Source organism: Heliangelus exortis, chromosome 2 (assembly GCF_036169615.1).
Source record: "Heliangelus exortis chromosome 2, bHelExo1.hap1, whole genome shotgun sequence".
Lineage (NCBI taxonomy): Eukaryota > Metazoa > Chordata > Aves > Apodiformes > Trochilidae > Heliangelus > Heliangelus exortis.
In genome coordinates, this window is record NC_092423.1 from 135,103,666 (window position 1) to 135,122,357 (window position 18,692).

At 34.6% G+C, this 18,692-nt stretch overlaps 1 protein-coding gene across 2 annotated transcripts in view; it reads right to left on the minus strand.

Moving 5' to 3' along the window:
- CSMD3 (CUB and Sushi multiple domains 3) overlaps nucleotides 1-18,692 on the minus strand; it is a 544,465-nt gene that overhangs the window by 362,377 nt on the left and 163,396 nt on the right. For both annotated transcript variants that reach the window (XM_071738231.1, XM_071738232.1), the window contains exon 5: nucleotides 14,317-14,524. In XM_071738231.1, coding sequence (XP_071594332.1) covers nucleotides 14,317-14,524 — 208 coding nt within the window. The remainder of the gene's footprint in view (nucleotides 1-14,316; nucleotides 14,525-18,692) is intronic.

The following is an 18,692-nucleotide window of genomic DNA, read 5'->3' on the forward strand; positions in this document are numbered from 1 at the left end:
AAGATAGAATACCAATGGCTATATCTAAGAAATCCATCTATATTTATTTCTTGATTGACTTGATGTAAGAATATATATATATATATATACATAGACACATACCAGATATTTGATACAGTCCCTCTACCTCCTTTTTTGTCAATTTGATGCAATACCTTATGATGTAACATATTTTTAGCTGGCTGCTATACTGATTTCTTTTAGGGTTACTCTCAGACTTCAACTGAAAGTATATGTTCCTAAGTATTTTTAAATGGGAAAAAATAATATATATATGTTTATATATGCATCATTTTTTCAATGGTAAAACATCACTGAAATCACAAATTTGGGAATGTAACCTTATTGTATTGTATCTTTTTAAAACAGAATAGTATAGTGTGCTGCACTAATTCACAGTTTTGGAGACAAAGTCACCAAAACCAAATGGAATGGCAACTTTCCAGTGTATGGCTATAAATGTCTAACACATCGACTGTAGTAACAAAAATAATATTCAGAACACTTAGCAAAGCTATAGTGTCAAATTTAGCAAAATTTTCAGAATAAATATAACTTTCAGCTAGCTAGTTTTAATCTATTAAGACATCTGGGAGAGGTCCTCCTAGAAAATTAATTTGTAATTCAAAACTGAATGAAAAACTATTATTAAAGTTAGCCTTTTCTGATGTCATAATCTTTACTCATTTCTCTCCCACTGGAGTTTAACTATGATTTTAATTATAGTCAACACTCTAGAACTTCCTTAGGTCCACCTTTTTAGGAAATTCCCCTTTGTTATAATTAAATCTCTGGGAAAAACAAACAAATAAACAAAAAAACAACCCCCCCAAAAAACTAAAAACACAAGCAAGTAAAGATGCCCGCATTGTGGGTTTCAATCTCAAATTCTCTAAGCTATACAGATAGGAAAGTTTTGTTAAGAAGTTGGAAGCTTCAGTTCAAGGTTAGCTCTGTTTGTTTTTTAAAGACATAGTGCCACCTACTAAAGAGAAATTAAGCCTCACTGCAATCTCACCCATAACCTCACTTAGGACATGCAGATCAGTACATTCTTTCTCAGTAACAGGAATTATGGTAAAAGTTAATCCTCTAGCAAAAAATAATGGGGAAAAGAAGTTCTGTGGCAGTGCTATATATCCACATGAAAGATATCAGAATACATATTATATGCTTCAAGTATTAAAGAGATGTACTATGGAATAGGTAGTTTTTCTACTGATTCAAATATAAGTTTTGGTAAAGAAAAAGCTGATCCAGCAACTTCCTTACTGGATCTAAGAATGATCCAAAAAGTCTACTTGGCCATGGCAGAAGACAAGTGGTTTGCTTAATCAAGATACATATATTCACCAACAAGCTCCAATAAGAATTCTTAATTATCTGGAAAATGAAAACAGACAAAATTACATTAAAAGTATTGCCCTCATCTGACTATTTGTTATGATTAAACTTTAGATAATACTAGGTGAAATATTAAATTCCATATTTGCTGAAGCCTTTAAGCTTAATGAGTAGACAGCTTTAGGTTTTCTTATCACAAGCCTGAAATAACAGCAGAATATTTTTATAACATAAACTGAAAATTTCTAGACCTCAGCCCCCAGAATGTCTTACAGATGCAAAACTATTTCTCTAAAGAAATCTCAGTTATGACCATTTCTTTGGCTTATATAAATCATGCAAAAATGTCTTCCTGGTATGACTGGAATTATCATACCATGTTTAATAACCATCACAGTCTTGACAGTACCTAAAAATGTAGGTACTGGTGTGTTAAATCAGAAATATACTGAGAATAATACTTTATTCTGACAATGAGCAGTAACAGATAATTCACCAGGAGTTTCAGAAACTGTGACTATAAGGAATAAGATTCAACCATTCATACATCATTACAATTTCTACAAATTTTATGGATTCAAGGCCTCTTGAGTGAAGCCCTTCGAGAAGGGCTTTATGTTAAATACCCTTTTCTCAATTTTCCTTTTATGACATTCTGATCTACTTTTCAATCTATTTACGTTTTTTCTATCTATAACATCATGTGCCAATGCTGCTACTACTTAATTATGCATGCTACAGAAAAGTTCTACCTTTTGTTTTAATCTTCAGTCTGATGAATCACTGAGTGTCCCTCTTTATTTTAGTGTAAGAAATGATCAGTGTTCCTTATCTATCTGACATATAATACTAGAATTTTATGAATCTTTCATATATTTTCTCATTTATTTCTTTTTAAGATTTAAAAGCTTTAGTCTATTTTATTCTTCTCCCTGTAGATGCTTTTCCTCTTTTCTGTATCAATTCTCTTGTTATTATACCTACCTTGACACAGGATAACACAACAGTAACATGGCTCAGGAAGTAGGTCACGGGGAAACAGCATTTAACTTGCAAATACTTATTTTTTTAGATATACTTAGATTAATTTACCCTTAGGGTTTCAAAATAATGAAAATCCATCAAATTTAATTTGGAAACATCTCAAACCATTAACTTTAAAAGCAGTTTAAAATTTTATGGGACAAAAATATTTATTGACATTTACACATTAATTTAAATAGGGGCCTTTTACTTCAAGGCGGGGGGTATTTGAGAATAAGTTATTTGTTCAAGGCTCATTTTCAAAGCTCTAGACTACTGCATATTGGTGTTTTTTTCACTTGCATACCCTATTTACAAAGAAGAAATAAATATACAGTAAGAATACATGAATGGCTTATTTTCTTTTTCACTGACTGTTGTGTCATGACCAGGAAGCTGTGGGTTGTGACCAGTCACCTGCATAATGGATGGCTTGTAACTACTAAGAATTGCTCGGACACTGATTTGACACTGTGTGAATTCTTAATAAAAGAAATTGCTTTAGCAGGTTCACAGGATGTTTAATGGTTTGGTTTAGTTGCTGGTTCATTTTAAAAGTAAATTTGCAACCTAAATCACCTGAAAAGATATTCAAAGGCAAAACAGATGGACAATGAAAAAAAAAAGAAGCAGCATCTGAAGTTCTGAGCTGTCTCTAAGGCCACGTATAAGCAATGTTTCATTTGTTGTCAGGATTTATTCATGAACACAAAGGGTTTCACTGATGTGTTCAAAACATTATTATTTTGGCTGTTATGGCCTGGGACATAAAAGATGGGATTATGAATGCATATAGTTTACCAATGTACAAAACAGACCAACATTTTTAACTTGGAATATAGAAACAGGAGTGATTTGGAATCATCTCTGCAGGATTATCTCTTGTGTTCTCGCACAGCCTAGCACTTATTCTGCTGAATAAAGTAGAGAGATCATGGCAGAGACTTAGAAAAAAAATGACAAGTGTGAAATTTAAATTGCTCTGGAATGACAAGAGAGAAAATTCCATGTTTTGGTTCTAGGTTTGTGTGTTTGTTGTGGGTTGGTTGTGAAGGCTTATCCCTTGCCCTGTTTTGACTTTTATGTTACCCTCTTCTTTATACTTAACACTCTTTCCCCCACCATAAAACACATGCAGCATAAAAAATGGCTGTTTCAGCCTTACTTATGAGATTTTCCAGTTCAGTCACTGATATTTCAGTCAAGACAATAGCAATGTCTCCTCACTACTCCTGCAAGTGCCATCTTGAGAAAATAGTAAATGATATCAAAAAGTGCAGCATTCTGCCAGAGCAAGCACAGCGAAAGTGTTCCTTGTCAAAATACCAATCATCTTCTTATCTGTATTTTTTCAGACTTCAGATTTCTTTGCATTTGTTTATTACTGATCATGCTTTTTAAGCATTCATTAGTTAAATGCCTGAGATCTAAACAATTCTTTATCTGGTTTCTAAAAAAAAGAATTACAAATAAGCAATACTGGAAGAACTCTGAGCTTCTTCATCCAAAAAGTTAAAGGAGGCAACAGAAGCACAAACGTGGCAGTTAGTAAATCTTTGCCAAGAGGGATGGTGGAAAAATCTCTTCTACTCTTCTACCATATAAGGATTCAAGAAAAATAATTTTCCAATTTGTTTTTCAATGCTTATGAGACTTTCTAAAATATATACTATACTAATATAAACCTGTCACTGTTTAAAATAATGTATGTAAAAAGGCCATACAATGTGTACACTACTCAACTGAAAACTGTGTCTTGACTCCAGGTGGTAACTTCATACATATTCAAAAGCACCATCAAAACAATGAGAACATGTATCTACAGACAAGGATTACAAATCTGCAGTTTTGTAGTACTCATGAAAGGTAGGAAATTAGAAACAGCTTCCAAATGATTGTTTAACAGAAGTTCATTTAACCTATGGGATATACCAATTTTTGCAACAATAATAAAGCACTGATTTCCCAACACTGTGTACCTTAATCAGAATAAAATATTGTATACTGTCACAGGAACACAATAAACTGAGGATAAAACAGAAAAATATATAATGGAAATCAACTAATTGAAGTCTCTGCACATAAGGATTAAAAAAAAAAAATGTAAATCCATGCATAAATGCTGCCATTTAATGTACAGTACTTGAGAAGAAAAATGTTCAGGCTTTATTTTGACAGTAAAATGATCCTAACTCCTTCAAGAAAAAGTCTCCCAACAACCTAAGTGACTCCCTGTTCTCTTACAGAATATAGTTTGGGTTGGAAGGGACCTTAAAGATCATCTAGTTCTAATCCCCTGCATGGGCAGGGACACCTTCCACTAGACCAGGTTGCTCAAAGAATCCTCCCACCTGGCCTTGAACACCTCCAGGGATGGGGCAGCCATAGCTTCACTGGGGAACTTGTTCCAGTGCCTCACCACCCTCACAGTTAAGAATTTCTTCCTAATATCTCTCCATCCTAATATCACTTCAGTCTCCACGATGCCAATGATATCACAGCATGCATACACGTGCGTGTCTCCTCATTTGCTCCCCATTCTACATGTGTTCGCATAGAGACACTGAAGCTGGGTCCCTTCTACCGACCAACACAAGAAGAAAAAAAGTTTTTATCTGTATCACTCCTTGGTGCAGCTCCTTTGTGACTCTGTAAATGCCTAAGCCAAGACAAGGGATGAGCTGGACATAAGAGCGGAAACAATTTTTTCAAAAGCAGCGTCACTTTGTGGCCATGTAAGGTGTTAATTTGTACCAGAATGCGCCAAGGTAACTTCGTGACTACACTGGACTCTGTGCCTGTTTCAAGTACTCGCTGCCATTTAACAAACAGTTGTCTCACCTACTCTTTAATCTATTATATAGTAATAAGTCACATGTACCAGATCTTTATCTTATTGTAGTCTAGAGGAAGACAAGACCATTCGTGACTCTGGTCATGTAAACACCCCTATAAGATGAGTGGGACAACACAGCCCAAGGGAAGGAAGGACTCCAACATGTTTCCATGTGTCTTCAAGTCACAAGGTAGGACTGGCCAGATTAGGCAACCTGCCCAGAGCAACACTGCCTATCCACAAAGAAAGAGACCACAAGAGATGTTTGGACCTCATAGACATGTTTATAGATACTAAATTCTTGTGTGTTGATTCTGACTGTAAGCACAATTATTTCCAAATAAGAAAAAAAAAGGAAAAGCTTTTTCCCCAGTGCTGACAAGCAGGCATTGAAGGCAGTTGCCTGCCCAGGGTGTCCAGTGTCCATCACTGGAGGTTTTCAAGACCCAGCTGGATAAACCTGTGAGTGCCTTTTTCTCACCTCAGCCCAAGCCTGCTTTCAGCAGTAGGTTAGACTAGGCAGGTTCTGAGTTCTCTTCTATGCATAATCGTCTTCATTATAAGATTCTATTATTCCATCTTGTGTTCCCTTATAACCTAATTATGTAGATACACACTTAACATATTGAATCCCAGGATTTACACCTTCAGTGGATTTGTTATTTCCATGGATATGAGTTTCCTAAAGTCAGATTTTCCCTTTTCTAAGGACTGCGTCTATTTATTTTAAGTGTCACAAATTAACTAAATCTGTCTTTTTTAAAAAGAACACAGACTTCAGGATTTTTACCACCAAGTGAAAGAATGAAGATGCCAACCTAACCAACCTAACCAAGTTGAACATGGTGAAGTGCAAAGTCCTGCATCTGGGTTGGCACAACCCCAGGCACAAATACAGGCTGTGGGGTAAACGGATGGAGAGAAGCCCTGAGGAAAAGTACATGGGGCTGGTAGTAGATGGGAAGCTCAACATCAGCTGCCAGTGCCAGCTTGCAGCTCAGAAGGCCAATTGCATCCTGGGCTGCATTAAAAGAAGTATGGCCAGCAGAGTGAGGGAGAGGATTCTGCCCCTCTACTCCGCTCTGAGGCCCCACATGGAGTACTGCATAAAGCTCTGGAGGCCCCAGCACAGGAAAGGCAGACCTGCTGAGACAGGTCAGAAGAGGGCCACAAACATGATCAAAGGGCTGGAGGACAGGCTGGGAGAGTTAGGGCTGTTCAGCCTGGAGAAGAGAAGGCTTTGGGGAGACCTTAGAGAAGCCTTCCAGTATGTGAAGTGGGCTTACAGGAAAGCTGAGGGGGGGCTTTTCATCAGAGGGTATGACATAACAAGGGGTAATGGTTTTAAACTGAAAGAGGGTAGGCTTAGTCTAGATATTAGGAAAAAAATCTTCACCATGAGGGTTGTAAGACACTGGAATAGCGTGCCTAGGGAGGCTGTTGATGCCCTCTTCCTGGAAGTGTTCAAGGCCAGGCTGGAAGGGGCCTTGTGCAGTCTGGTCTAGTGAGAGGTGTCCCTGCCCACGCAGCGGGGTTGGATCTTGATCTTCTTTAAGGTCCCTTCTAATCCTAGCCATTCTATGACTCTGTGATCATGTAGCTCATTGCTACTTGTGTCTATTCTGCCTGAACAGTCTGAGCCATGTTTGTGCACTACACTTCGAAGTACAACCTGAGAAATGAACACAGAAAAAATCACTAGAACAGAGTACAATGGAAGGGCTTTCTATTTCTTCAAAAACACGCAATAATAAGTAGTACAAAATCACACAGAGAAGTCTTCATCTCTCCTGTTAAATGTGTGATATCCTTTTCTTTTATTAGATTAAAATCTTCCTCATGTTTCAGGAAGCATTTTGCAAGTATCAGACAAAGTTTCGAAGTCTTCTTCAAAAGCCAGTGAAATGTGAATCCCACAACAGAACAACAAAAAAAGTGCCATTAACCTCCACAAACCACTGTGACAAATTCCCCTCCTATTGCTACCACTGGGCCTGACCCTACACATTACAGAACGCACTCTGCTTCTTGGACTGCTCTGAATTACCTCATAGAAATGCCAAAAGTGAAACGCTGAACTGTAATGTACAAAATCAAACTACAGAGGAAAATACTAAATGACAGCAATATTGGATTTCTGTGGAAAGCCTCTGATTCCAAGAAAGGAAAACACTTAGTATCTGTTAGCCTAGAGTATTTTTATCATTACACTGCCCCTATTCCTGACTTTCTGCTCACTCTCATTTACAGTCAAGCATCACCTCTGAAATCTTTGGTCCCTGCTTTAGAAGGCAGCTGCACTGAGGCACTCCAAAAACTTGGCAGTTTTTTACAGTTACTTTTTTTTTTCCCCAGTTAAATTCAATTAAAAAATAATTATATCCACTCTCAGGAAACAAATATTCTGCAAACCACCTTTCAGCAGGTTTTCGGGACTGCACTTTATTCAATTAGTATGGCAAACATTGTTTTTCCATCTCTTCAGCTAGAACAGCAACATTCTTCTGATGGCATTTTGCCTGTGTTAATCAGTACTTATTTTGTCAGTATTTTTTAAATTTGAATCCAACTGCATCAGATTACAAACCATCGATCACCTGGGGCATTTAACATCATTATTAGGATTGTATTAGTCATAAGCATTGCTTTCCCTAGTCCTGCCTCTGAGCATTAAGCACAGATTTCACACAGATTTGTCTAGTAACTAGTGAGAAAACAGTAATTATACCTAAGGCAGTGTCAACAGCCTTCATTAATGAAAAAGAAATAATTACACTCATCACTTTCCAATTTGAGGTGTTATTCTCAAGAAAACAATAGCCAGGCCTGAGGTAGGTTTTTTTCCCCTCTAGGTTTTTTTACTCTCTACTTCTAAGCACCTCTTCTTGACTTACCTGTTTTGGTTTTTTTCCTCCAACACATCATTACTTACGTTGGTCCTTGTATTAATGAGATGTGATTGTCTACCTCTAACCTCTAGTTTCCACATTTATGTCAGGCAGAGGTTTTACTCTGTCACCTCACATATGAGCATCATTTGATCATGCATATTGACTGAAAATAAATCTAACCTATTCAGACACTGGATGGTTGCATAAATCAAATAACAAATATCTTGTTAAAAAGATATGACTGACAGCCTGCTGTGTTAATGAATACATGTTGAACAGTAATGGCCAAAACCAGTACGTTAATTTTTAAATGCGTTCTGAAGGTTAATTTCTGTTTTAACTAATCTGGAATTAAAAAAAATACCATGTAGATGTCTAAGATGAATTAACTGCATCTTAACCACCCTCCCCCAAGAAAATAAAACAACAAGAAAAACCAACCAACCAACCAAAAAAAAGTCAATACTATGATCTGTCTGCTTGACCTCATTTTGCTTTTAATTAGCACTAGTAGCTTTGCTTACAAGTTTTGCAAAATTAATTGTGATTTCGTACTTTCATAGCACTAGTAAAATGGCTTTAAGAGAAAGCAGATAGGAATTTTCACCATCATTAACTTGCAAATAAAAGCAAAAGCATGGAAAATGGCACCTAAGATGCCATGTACATTTTAGAGAAAGTATCATTGAGGAATATGAGAGTGAGAGACGTTTTATTCTAGGTATTACACAAGGCCTGTTGTGCTAAAACAAATTGTTTCAGGGAATGATCCCACAGCATCAGATCATGAATGCAGAGTGAAACTACCTAAGGCTCTTCTAGAATGAACAGGCAACATTCAGGTTGAGTAGCATGTGGAGAAAATTTCTCTGTGTTTTCCCCATTGTTCTAAGACATATTTTTTTCCATTTTTACCCACCAAAATGTCTGAGGTGATGTGCTGTTGAAATGTCATGTTTTTAAAGGGTATATATATATGTACCACGTTTTCACAACATGGTATATAGGCTACAAGCAAGTGAAAATGTGTAATGCTATCAAAATGCAAAGTTGTATCATGGAATAGTGATCAGTGACTACTTTATGAATAATGAAGACAAGCCCAACATATTTTTGTTTATACTGTCAACTGAGATGGAACTTCAGACATTGATCTCAAAACTGTATCCGATGCAGACTCAGGAAGAGGGGAATTTTGAGGAAAACAGATCCTCGCACAATATTGATTACCAGGTACATAGGACTTGGAAGGAAAATGAGGAAGTAAGTTAATTCAAAGGGAAGAGAAAGCCACAGGATGATAAGCTTCATTACTTTAGAGAATATACTAAGATGGTGAAAAAGAAGAGAGTTTGAATATATAGGGATGGCTTCAAGGAAACAGGTGATACAGCCTCCGTAGAGGAAAAGTTATGAAAAGTTATGATTGACATCAACTAAGGTTGATTTGAAGAAAACATGACTGTGTTGACAACAGAGACCTCACTGATACAAGCCTGCCTGGATTTAAAAAGGAACAAAACAAAATTCATTTGGTAGTCTCCAGGGGATCCTGGAGAATAACCCTTGAAAAATTACTAACAAAAATATCTTAACAGCTCTTTGACACTTAATTTTAAGGCAAATAAATGTTGGTTCAAGAAGTTCCTAAATCACTGACTACAGAAGCTAAGAGTCTGGAAAAGGGGGAAGAGCACACCGTACCACCTTGGTGCCTTCTGCTCCTTTCCTAAGCAACTGCTGTTGCCACTATCAGGCACTGAACTCCAAATATAAATGGTTACTGATCCAAAATAGCTATTCTTAATTATGTGCAGCTCTTACTAAAATGCTATGCAACATCTCCACTAAAACTTTATAGAAGGATTTTTCCTTTGTGAAATTTAGAGGTAAATTACAATTACTTTAATTAATATAAAGTTTATTCTCAATAAATATTTATTTTAGCATATTGTTTTTCTACCAAACACTATATATTATTTGCTTTCTAAACATGCTCCCAATATTTCAAAACATAATTAACAGAGATTTTAAACTTGGATTCAAAAATGTCAGCAAGTCTAATACTACAGCAACACCTGAAGCTAAAATTTAATTATCTGTTCACAAAATGTAAAAGATAATCTACTGTGAAACTTAAGAATGTTGTGTTTAAGGTACTGGTCAATGAGTACACTGGTATTTTTTATTGAGGACTGTATATTTTCTCATACTTCTATACATCGGAATCTTTTTTTCTCTTAGATGAGAAATAGTTTCACATAAGTTTTACAGGAAAATTATGACTGCCATAAAACTGTAATGAATAAGCTGCTCATAAAGTGCCCTTTCCTGTACTATCCAGAAGAGTAAACAAATTAAGCTCACAATATTAAATAATTGGATGGGGTCATGGTATATCCACAGAAAAGTTCATCAGGAACCAAATTATTAAGAAATAAATAACTAGTTCCTTGGAATAAATTCTGATTTGGCAACTCAAAGACCTGCATTTTTGTGTTCTTTGTCATCCATGCAACTTTCAAGAGAGTCTTAAGGTAATGTGCCATGTTGAAGAAGCTTATCTTCTTCATGATTAAAAGAGTTTAAAAATATCAGACAACCTTCTAAAAGGGAAATATTCTTTCAAAAATGTTGCATCATTCTCCACAGGATATTTAAAATTAATGCAAAAAGAGTGTTCCTACTGGGAAACCAATGTGCAAAACCACTATTTGCAGGAGAGAAATTTTTTCAGATGTTTTCTAACATCTATTTTAACATAATTTATATGGTGCACAAAACGTGCAACATCAATCAATGAAATACTTAAATATATTTCAGAACAGAAATAAATTGCCTACGGTGTTACCAACATATATTTTACAACATAAATCATAAAAAACTGCATTATTTTACATTGCATCTAGATATTTATACAGGAATAATTTATAATTTGGCTAAAATCAGAGACAGAATGTTGATCTACACAATACAGTGCTCCAACTTACTCTGGAAAATTCTAGGTCTCCTTTACATTTTAGGAAAATTAAAGAGGAAACATTTTGAAATATCCAGGAATACTGCCATCAGTAATAGGTAAGTGAGGTGAGTTAATTTGTTCTAAAGGGAGTGATTACATCATATTCCAAATATTATATTTAGTAGAGTAAAAGGAATACGTAAGTATTTCTTTTATATATGAATTATTCTATTTCATATGAACATGCCAGTAGTTAGGTCAAATATAAGAAGACTACACAAAGATTTCAAGAACAGAGCTGAAAACTTTGGTGGGTTTCTTTCGGTATGGTAGAAGTGATGTGAAATACTTCAAGGCAACCATATTTTCTATCACTTGCCAGTCTACCCACCAAAAATGTGTTGGTTAATTCAAAATTAATCACCATTTCAATTTCAACTAGACTAATAATACCTTTGCTGATTTTTTTTCTTTGTTGTAAATGTCATCTAGTTTTAATACAACAGCTAAAATTAGGCTGCTAATCAGGAACAAAAGATACACATTTAATGTCTGCCTAGGACAGTGTGTAATACTTTCCATCATCACTGTCATCAGAAGACTGCTCTAAGCACATCTGTCATGGAGTATCCTGGAGAGCAGGTTCTACTGCCTTTCTCTGCAGTTTAACTAGAGTCTCAATTATTGCCTTAACAATTCAGACTCAAATATATTCTGGAACCCAGGACATCCATGTCAAAGCAGCCAAGAGAATAACTGCAGGTTTCTGCTAGGTGATGACTAAATATTCCATTAAAAGTGATCAACAGCAAAACAAGAGACTTAAGCATTCCAAACCACAGTATCCTAGAGGAAAGCATTAGAAAACTCCTACATGTTCTGATACTCTCGAAATATTTAACTGAACTTCCATTTGCTAGGTAAAACTATCCCATAATGATATTGCTATTTGTTTCAATGGTGAATGTCTCAAACACTAACTTTTCATTTAGGCAAAATAAACATTTCACTGGATCTCATTTATTTTCATTTTTTTGCTTTGATGAGGAAAAAAAAATAGGAAAACAATTTCCTCAAACTAATAATTTTTGCACATCTTCACTTCCAAAATGAAAAAAACCTCTCATTCACCTTACTAAAGACCAGAATCAGCCCTCCACATCAGAAAAGGAAAACCTGCAAGAGCATCTGTGCAATTTTTTCCCAGTACTTAAATGGAAATGACCTATCAAAATTTTACTGAAGACTTGGAATAACTGAAATATTGATTGCCTGGAAGACAAGAACTTAGCACTTCACAAAGAATCCCAACTGCATTCCATCCTGCATACCTGCAGACTATCTACTTGATGTGTATTCTAGGTGATTGTTTTACTCAAGAGCCAAAAATTAAGGGTATTTAGGAGAAGAAAAGGTTGAGGTTTTTTTTAAGATGAACAGCTATAATGGACAAATAGAGCCACAAAATGTCTAAGATATGATGCTAAAATACTACTTACTATCCAGATCAACCTTTAGTAATTTTAGTAATTTTAGAAATTCTCTATTATTTGTTTTCCAGAATAAAAGATCAAAAAGCCTGGTTTTAGTTTTAGAAGTAGATTTCTATATGGATTTCTAGGTATTCTTTAAAAATTAAGAGATCTTGAACTATGAACACAAAGCTATAGTCTAAAGGGATACAAAGTGTTACCACTGTAAATCTAATTAACAAATTGTTATTAATTAAGCTTTCCAAATCTGTATTTCCTAACATACAGGGAGATACTTTTGCATAATTGAATACATCAGTCTAATTAAGGAAATATATATTACAAGCTAAAAATGAATATGCTCAAATATGCTTCTTTACATGAGCAATTATTAAATTAGCATTTTAATTTTTTACATTTTACAAACAGGTGAGAATTTCCATGCATAAAGTAATCTTACTGTATTGTTTAAATACAGTCACACCCTTTTGCAGCTAAAAAAATAAACATTCAAACCTCGAGACTGCATACATGAAGTACACTGAAGAGTAACAGAATTCACATAAAGCTACGCAAGTGATCCATATTGTCTGTATGTCATTGGTGTCACCTCACTAATAGTTAGTATCAATTAGTGTTTAAAAAATTGTTTTAACTGACAGCTAGTTAAAAAGATTTCAGTTAAATAGCCTGAAAAATTCAATGACAACCAAGTAATACTCTAATGCAGGTATTAACTATGTAGGTGGCAGTGTAAATTACCTCAAATTATGAAATACTATTTGTTAATGCTGGGACTTAGTGTGCAGTTCTTCTACTATACCCTGAAGTAGTACAGAATATAATTTCCTAGCTATCACTTGTAGACACTGAGATTGATGATTTCAAAGCAATCTTATTATCCAATTTGGGCTATTTTCTTATCATAATTTTTAAAATAATTTAGTTTACTTCATCTATGCTGTGATTGGTGTTTTTTGCACTGTCAATAAGGAAAAAAACCTTCTGATTTTAATGGGGCTAGGCAACCACCTGTTGTTCAAATGCTTCTGACAGTTGTGCAGAACCTTCATAATGCTTTATGAACCAGGTAAGAGCTTAAGAGTTTACTGGAGAGAATCAGTTATTTATGTATTTACATACATCCTCATTTTCTGTGAACAAGCAGAAAATTTAACAAAAATGCCAAATACAAGGATTTATCATATTAATATTTCTTGAGTTTCGTGATGCACAAAACTACCAGGCCAGAAAAACACAGCATGTGTAATTTCATTTATCTTTTCTGCTTAACTGAAGTTATCCTGAAAGAGATTTACTACTTTATTTCTTCTGCTTGTTTTACACAATGCATCTTACACTAAGATGAGTAATTTCAGAAGCTAGTCAAGCAAATATAGCTATTACTGCTACATCAACAAACAAACAAACAAACAGAAATCCTCTCTAAAGGTAGTATATTTGGAATAACCCCAAACCAAAAAGAGCTACTCAGCTCAGGGTGTAGTACCTAATGGATCAGGATGGGAATTCTGAGATGAGTGTAACACTAACCATACCACTAGCACATTATATAGTGAGACATACAGACAATGAGGTGAATGAGTCTACAGTGCCCTTCACCTAAATGATACATCTTTGGTACGTGTTTAGACATTATTTTACAGCAAGGATTAGACTATCAGCATTTACTCCATAGTAACAACCATTACTGTGGGTTTGGGGACTTTTTGTTTGTTTTCAGCATCTTTTTTTTCAACCACATTAAAATTCCAGTACTCGACTTACCATATTGTAGGTGGTTCAGAACCTTCTACTTCCAAATAATCATATTTTTCTTCCATTTGGAAATCTGTAAATATGAGGGAGATAGTATCTCCAGGCTCTGCCACAATTGTCCATGTGCAGTCTGCATTATTATGATACTCATTAGGAAAGTTTGGGCTCGAGATGATACCACTGGATCCTCTCATAGTTCCTCCACAAGCATCCTCAGCTGTTAAAAAAAATATATATATAAATATTATTGAAATGTAAGCTTTCTTGTTGAGAACAGACATGTATTATCTTAAGGTGAACAACTGCTAAACAAATTTTGTTGCGTTAGACCTGGAATGCTGCTGCAAAGTTAATTTGGATTTCAATTATTTAAAAATTGTTGTACTAGTGCTAAAATATATCTTTACAATCTATTATTTACTATTTATAATAGAGTTGTTTCACTCGCTTTACAGTAACATAAAAAAAATTAATTATTTCCTCTTTTATTTTAACCAGAAACATTTTTATAAGGCAAATTAATTTTAATCTCTGTAATACACAGTCTGACATGTGATGTGCAACAGTCATATCACAGTGAGAAAAGAAGCATGAGATTCCCACCCATTTTATGCCAACTATATAACCATATTTTATCCAGTGAACATCTAGATATGTTTCTTTTTTTTCTGCAATAATCTTTTTCCAATTTTTAAGCAGGTGATCAGTTTTCAAAGAAAGCCATTCATGGGTGATTGATTTCCCAAAAGTGAAAGACACTTTCACAACTAAGGTGTTAAGGTGTTAAAATCAGGTATTTTGATGGATGTAAATTACAGTAGATCAAGTATTTCAAATACAACCATGGAAATAAATTTTTCAGGACGTGAATGATTTTGAAATTATCTGACCAATTATCACAACCAATTATTTATTTGCTGTGAATATGAATACACCAATAAACCCCTACAATGGAAGAAGGCTCAGAGGAGATGGGCAAGGGTGATGTGCCCATGAAGTTAGGGGAATTAAGCACAGCAGCTGCAAAGAATCTGCCTTTTATCCACACACAAAGACTACCAGAAGGAGGCCTTTGTTTTGGATAAACAGCTCTTAGCAGGTGACTGACCTAACTGTTGGTGGAAATGTTCCTCCCCCAGTTCAATAAATGCCTGAATGTCTCTAAAGAAGCTGCAGCAGCAGGAGGGGAGGGAGTATTTGGCTTGCTCAGGATTTTGTATTGACAAAATGAAAAGTAATAAAAGGCACCCTTTCACACCTGATATTTTTTCACATTAAAATAATGCTCCACTTTCTAACATACAATCTTATGCTGAATGAACTAGGTAAATATTGTAGAGTTACAAAACCAGTTCTAACACCAACAGAACTAATGGTGTGAGACAACAAATCTCAAAATTGTGATTCACAAATTTCTTTCAGAAAGGTAAGGGAACCTTACTGATATTGCCCATCTTCTGTATTAATGGTGCATAAACACCTAACACAATAACTCATAAACTGTTCTGGACGCTCTCGTGTCAATTTTGTTTTGGTTTGTTTTTTGTTTTGGTAAGCTATTAAAATAGATTATGAATGTAGTTCACATTTTTTAATCGGTTTATTATTATTTGAAGCATAACTGTTTTGGCTGTTCTTGTTTTGGCTTAATTAGTGTTAACCTGAATAGAACTTGCCCTAGATCCTGAAAATCTAGTCAATATTGCTGGAAAATTAATGACAAGGATTAAAAAGAAAAAAAAAAAATTAAAATTATGGAGTACAGCATTGCAGAACAAAAGCTTTAAAGAATTCTGACACTTCTAACAGAAAGCAAAATTGTAATGACTGCAAGAAATCCCTTAATTACAGTACTTTAGAAGTTTAGAACACCAGGTTTCCTTCCTTAAAAATTCTAAATCGTTTTATGATCAGTTAGAAAATCTAATTCAAAAACTTATCTTGAGTTTAAGCTTACTAATTAGGCACTGCACTTAGCATCTACTAAATAAAACAAAACTGAGGAACTTCATTATATCACAGGCTTGGGTTCTTTATTGTGAAAGAGGTAAAAACATATGAGGTAATAATAAAGTTTTACTTGTATTAGGGACAACTGAGAATCATTTTTAACTGTTAGTTCACAGATGTAAATTGTTCAACAATAACATATTGATTTTATGATTTTGAAAGTTCTGTATATTGATTTTTACATATTGATTGGAATATGTTTTATCAAGTACTGATCTGAAAAAGTTCTTAAAGTTAAATTTTCATAGCTAAATTGCTGAAGCTCATGAAAACTGGAAGAACAAATAGTACTGTGTGAAAAAGATTTTCAGTTCATGTTACAAGTTAAAAACTGAAAACTAAAAAGTTTTGTGCAAGACTAAAAGCTTTGGAATAGCTTTCTCTCAGATGCAAAAATTGAAGAACTTTTTAAACATACTGTACTACAGAAATCATTTTATACCTTTCCAAAATACATTCTAGAGAAACCTATCCTAGGTCCTAGCAATACAAGGAACTATTCAGTAATAATGTTGCCATTTTCTACTCATACCTAAAAGGATAAATAGAACGACTGAGTTTAAAAACACAAGCTGTGCCAGTGAGCCTGTCTGCTATTTCTGAGACACATCTGTTTAGGAATTTTTGCCAAAATGTAATTTTGCTACCATCAGCAAAATGTCCCAGACAAACCATTATGTATTTTGCTCTGATTCACGAAGCAAATTTGCTGAAAATTAAATTAATACTAACTACATTTAAGAGCTGTAAATTTGAGCAAGAATTACCACCTTAATCTCCGTAATGCAAGCCAAATAAATTAATTACAATGCTGTGTTTCTATATTCCTCCACCTGTGATATCATATACTTGTCATTTACTCAGTTGCAGTCTTGCAATCAGATCCTCACAGCTCACATCTTGGACAAGTCTAACAAACATTAATCCACATGAAAATGTTTCATGCCTTAAGCTGTGAAGACACTGGGAAAAAGACTTATCTTCATGTAAACTGACAAACACTGAAGTTTGACAGCAGTTCTGCCACTGACTTCATAGTTCATAAGACTCTGACGAATAGCAGAAAATGTAGTAATTGTTTGTGTGTAATCTGTTTTCAGCCCCTGTATTTATATCACATTGAAACAGCATAATAGTATAGATGTTACCTATGACACATTACAAGCAAAAGAATAATAGGTAAGAGAACATCTATGAAGACTAACAGTGCCCCATCTTTACGAGTGCACAAGCCCAATAATATGTGAACAAGAAAAAAAGGGAAGAAATATAATCTTCGCAGTGATTTCTGTACAGAGCCCTGATAATCTCTTTCGCTTCTACTTTATGAAATACTTCTGATAAACCACTGAGGTAGGAGTCCGTAAAGATACTTAAGTGCCCAACACTACAGTCACTGCAATTGAAATGTGACTGGCTGGACAGCAGTAAATGCTTTGAAATAATTCTGTATTCTGACCTTTTGATTTCCATTTACCACATATAGAGAAAAACATTCACAGGAATGGTGAGAAGACAATATTTTGGTTAAGACTTGACAGAATCTGACATTATGCAGTTAAAAATACATAGCTAATACTGAAGACATGAAAAAAATAACTTACTTTAAAAATTCCTCCATATTTTCAAATTAAATTTATTTTTGTACTGGGAAAATCTATCTAACCTACAAACTTGCCAATGTGCTATGCAGACATTAACGCAAAAAATGTGCATACTGCCAAGATGTCATTTTTCCAAACATTTGTGATCTTAGCCATATGCTTGAAAGGGGAAGATTTTTCAAAGTGATGTGCAACTGGGGACTTGGGAAAGCTTTTCAAGGTATTGGGAATTCAAATGAAGATCTATATTTGAATATGCAAATGCAGAAGGATATCACTGATATTTTGATGTGAGTGATGATTAAGAAAGAAAAAAGGTTTTGAAGGGCTGGGTTTTTTTTACTGTGGGCACAGGCTTTTTTATTTATATGCATCAATACATGCAGCTCTTTCTAAAAAAATGTATGGAAAAAACTGTGTGGGGAAAAAATAACGAAGTAAGAACACATCTAAATAATTTCTGGAGAAAAATATTTTCATAAAATTTTGTACTTTCTTTTATAACCATCTTTCTGCTTTACTGTTCAATGTTTTTCATAATAAATTTTGAAAATACACTTCTCTAGTTAGGCTTAGTCAAATTCAATCTTTTGTTTATTATTCTAAGTTTCAGTGATACTAACAAAAATACATATACAGAAATATTGCACTGTAATTTTCAAGAAGACAGATGACCAAAGACAGGCAATGTCATCTGGGGCTTACAGACAATGCAAACTGATGGATCTCAATGAGACTTTAGTGAAATTTCATGGTAGATCAAGCTTTAAT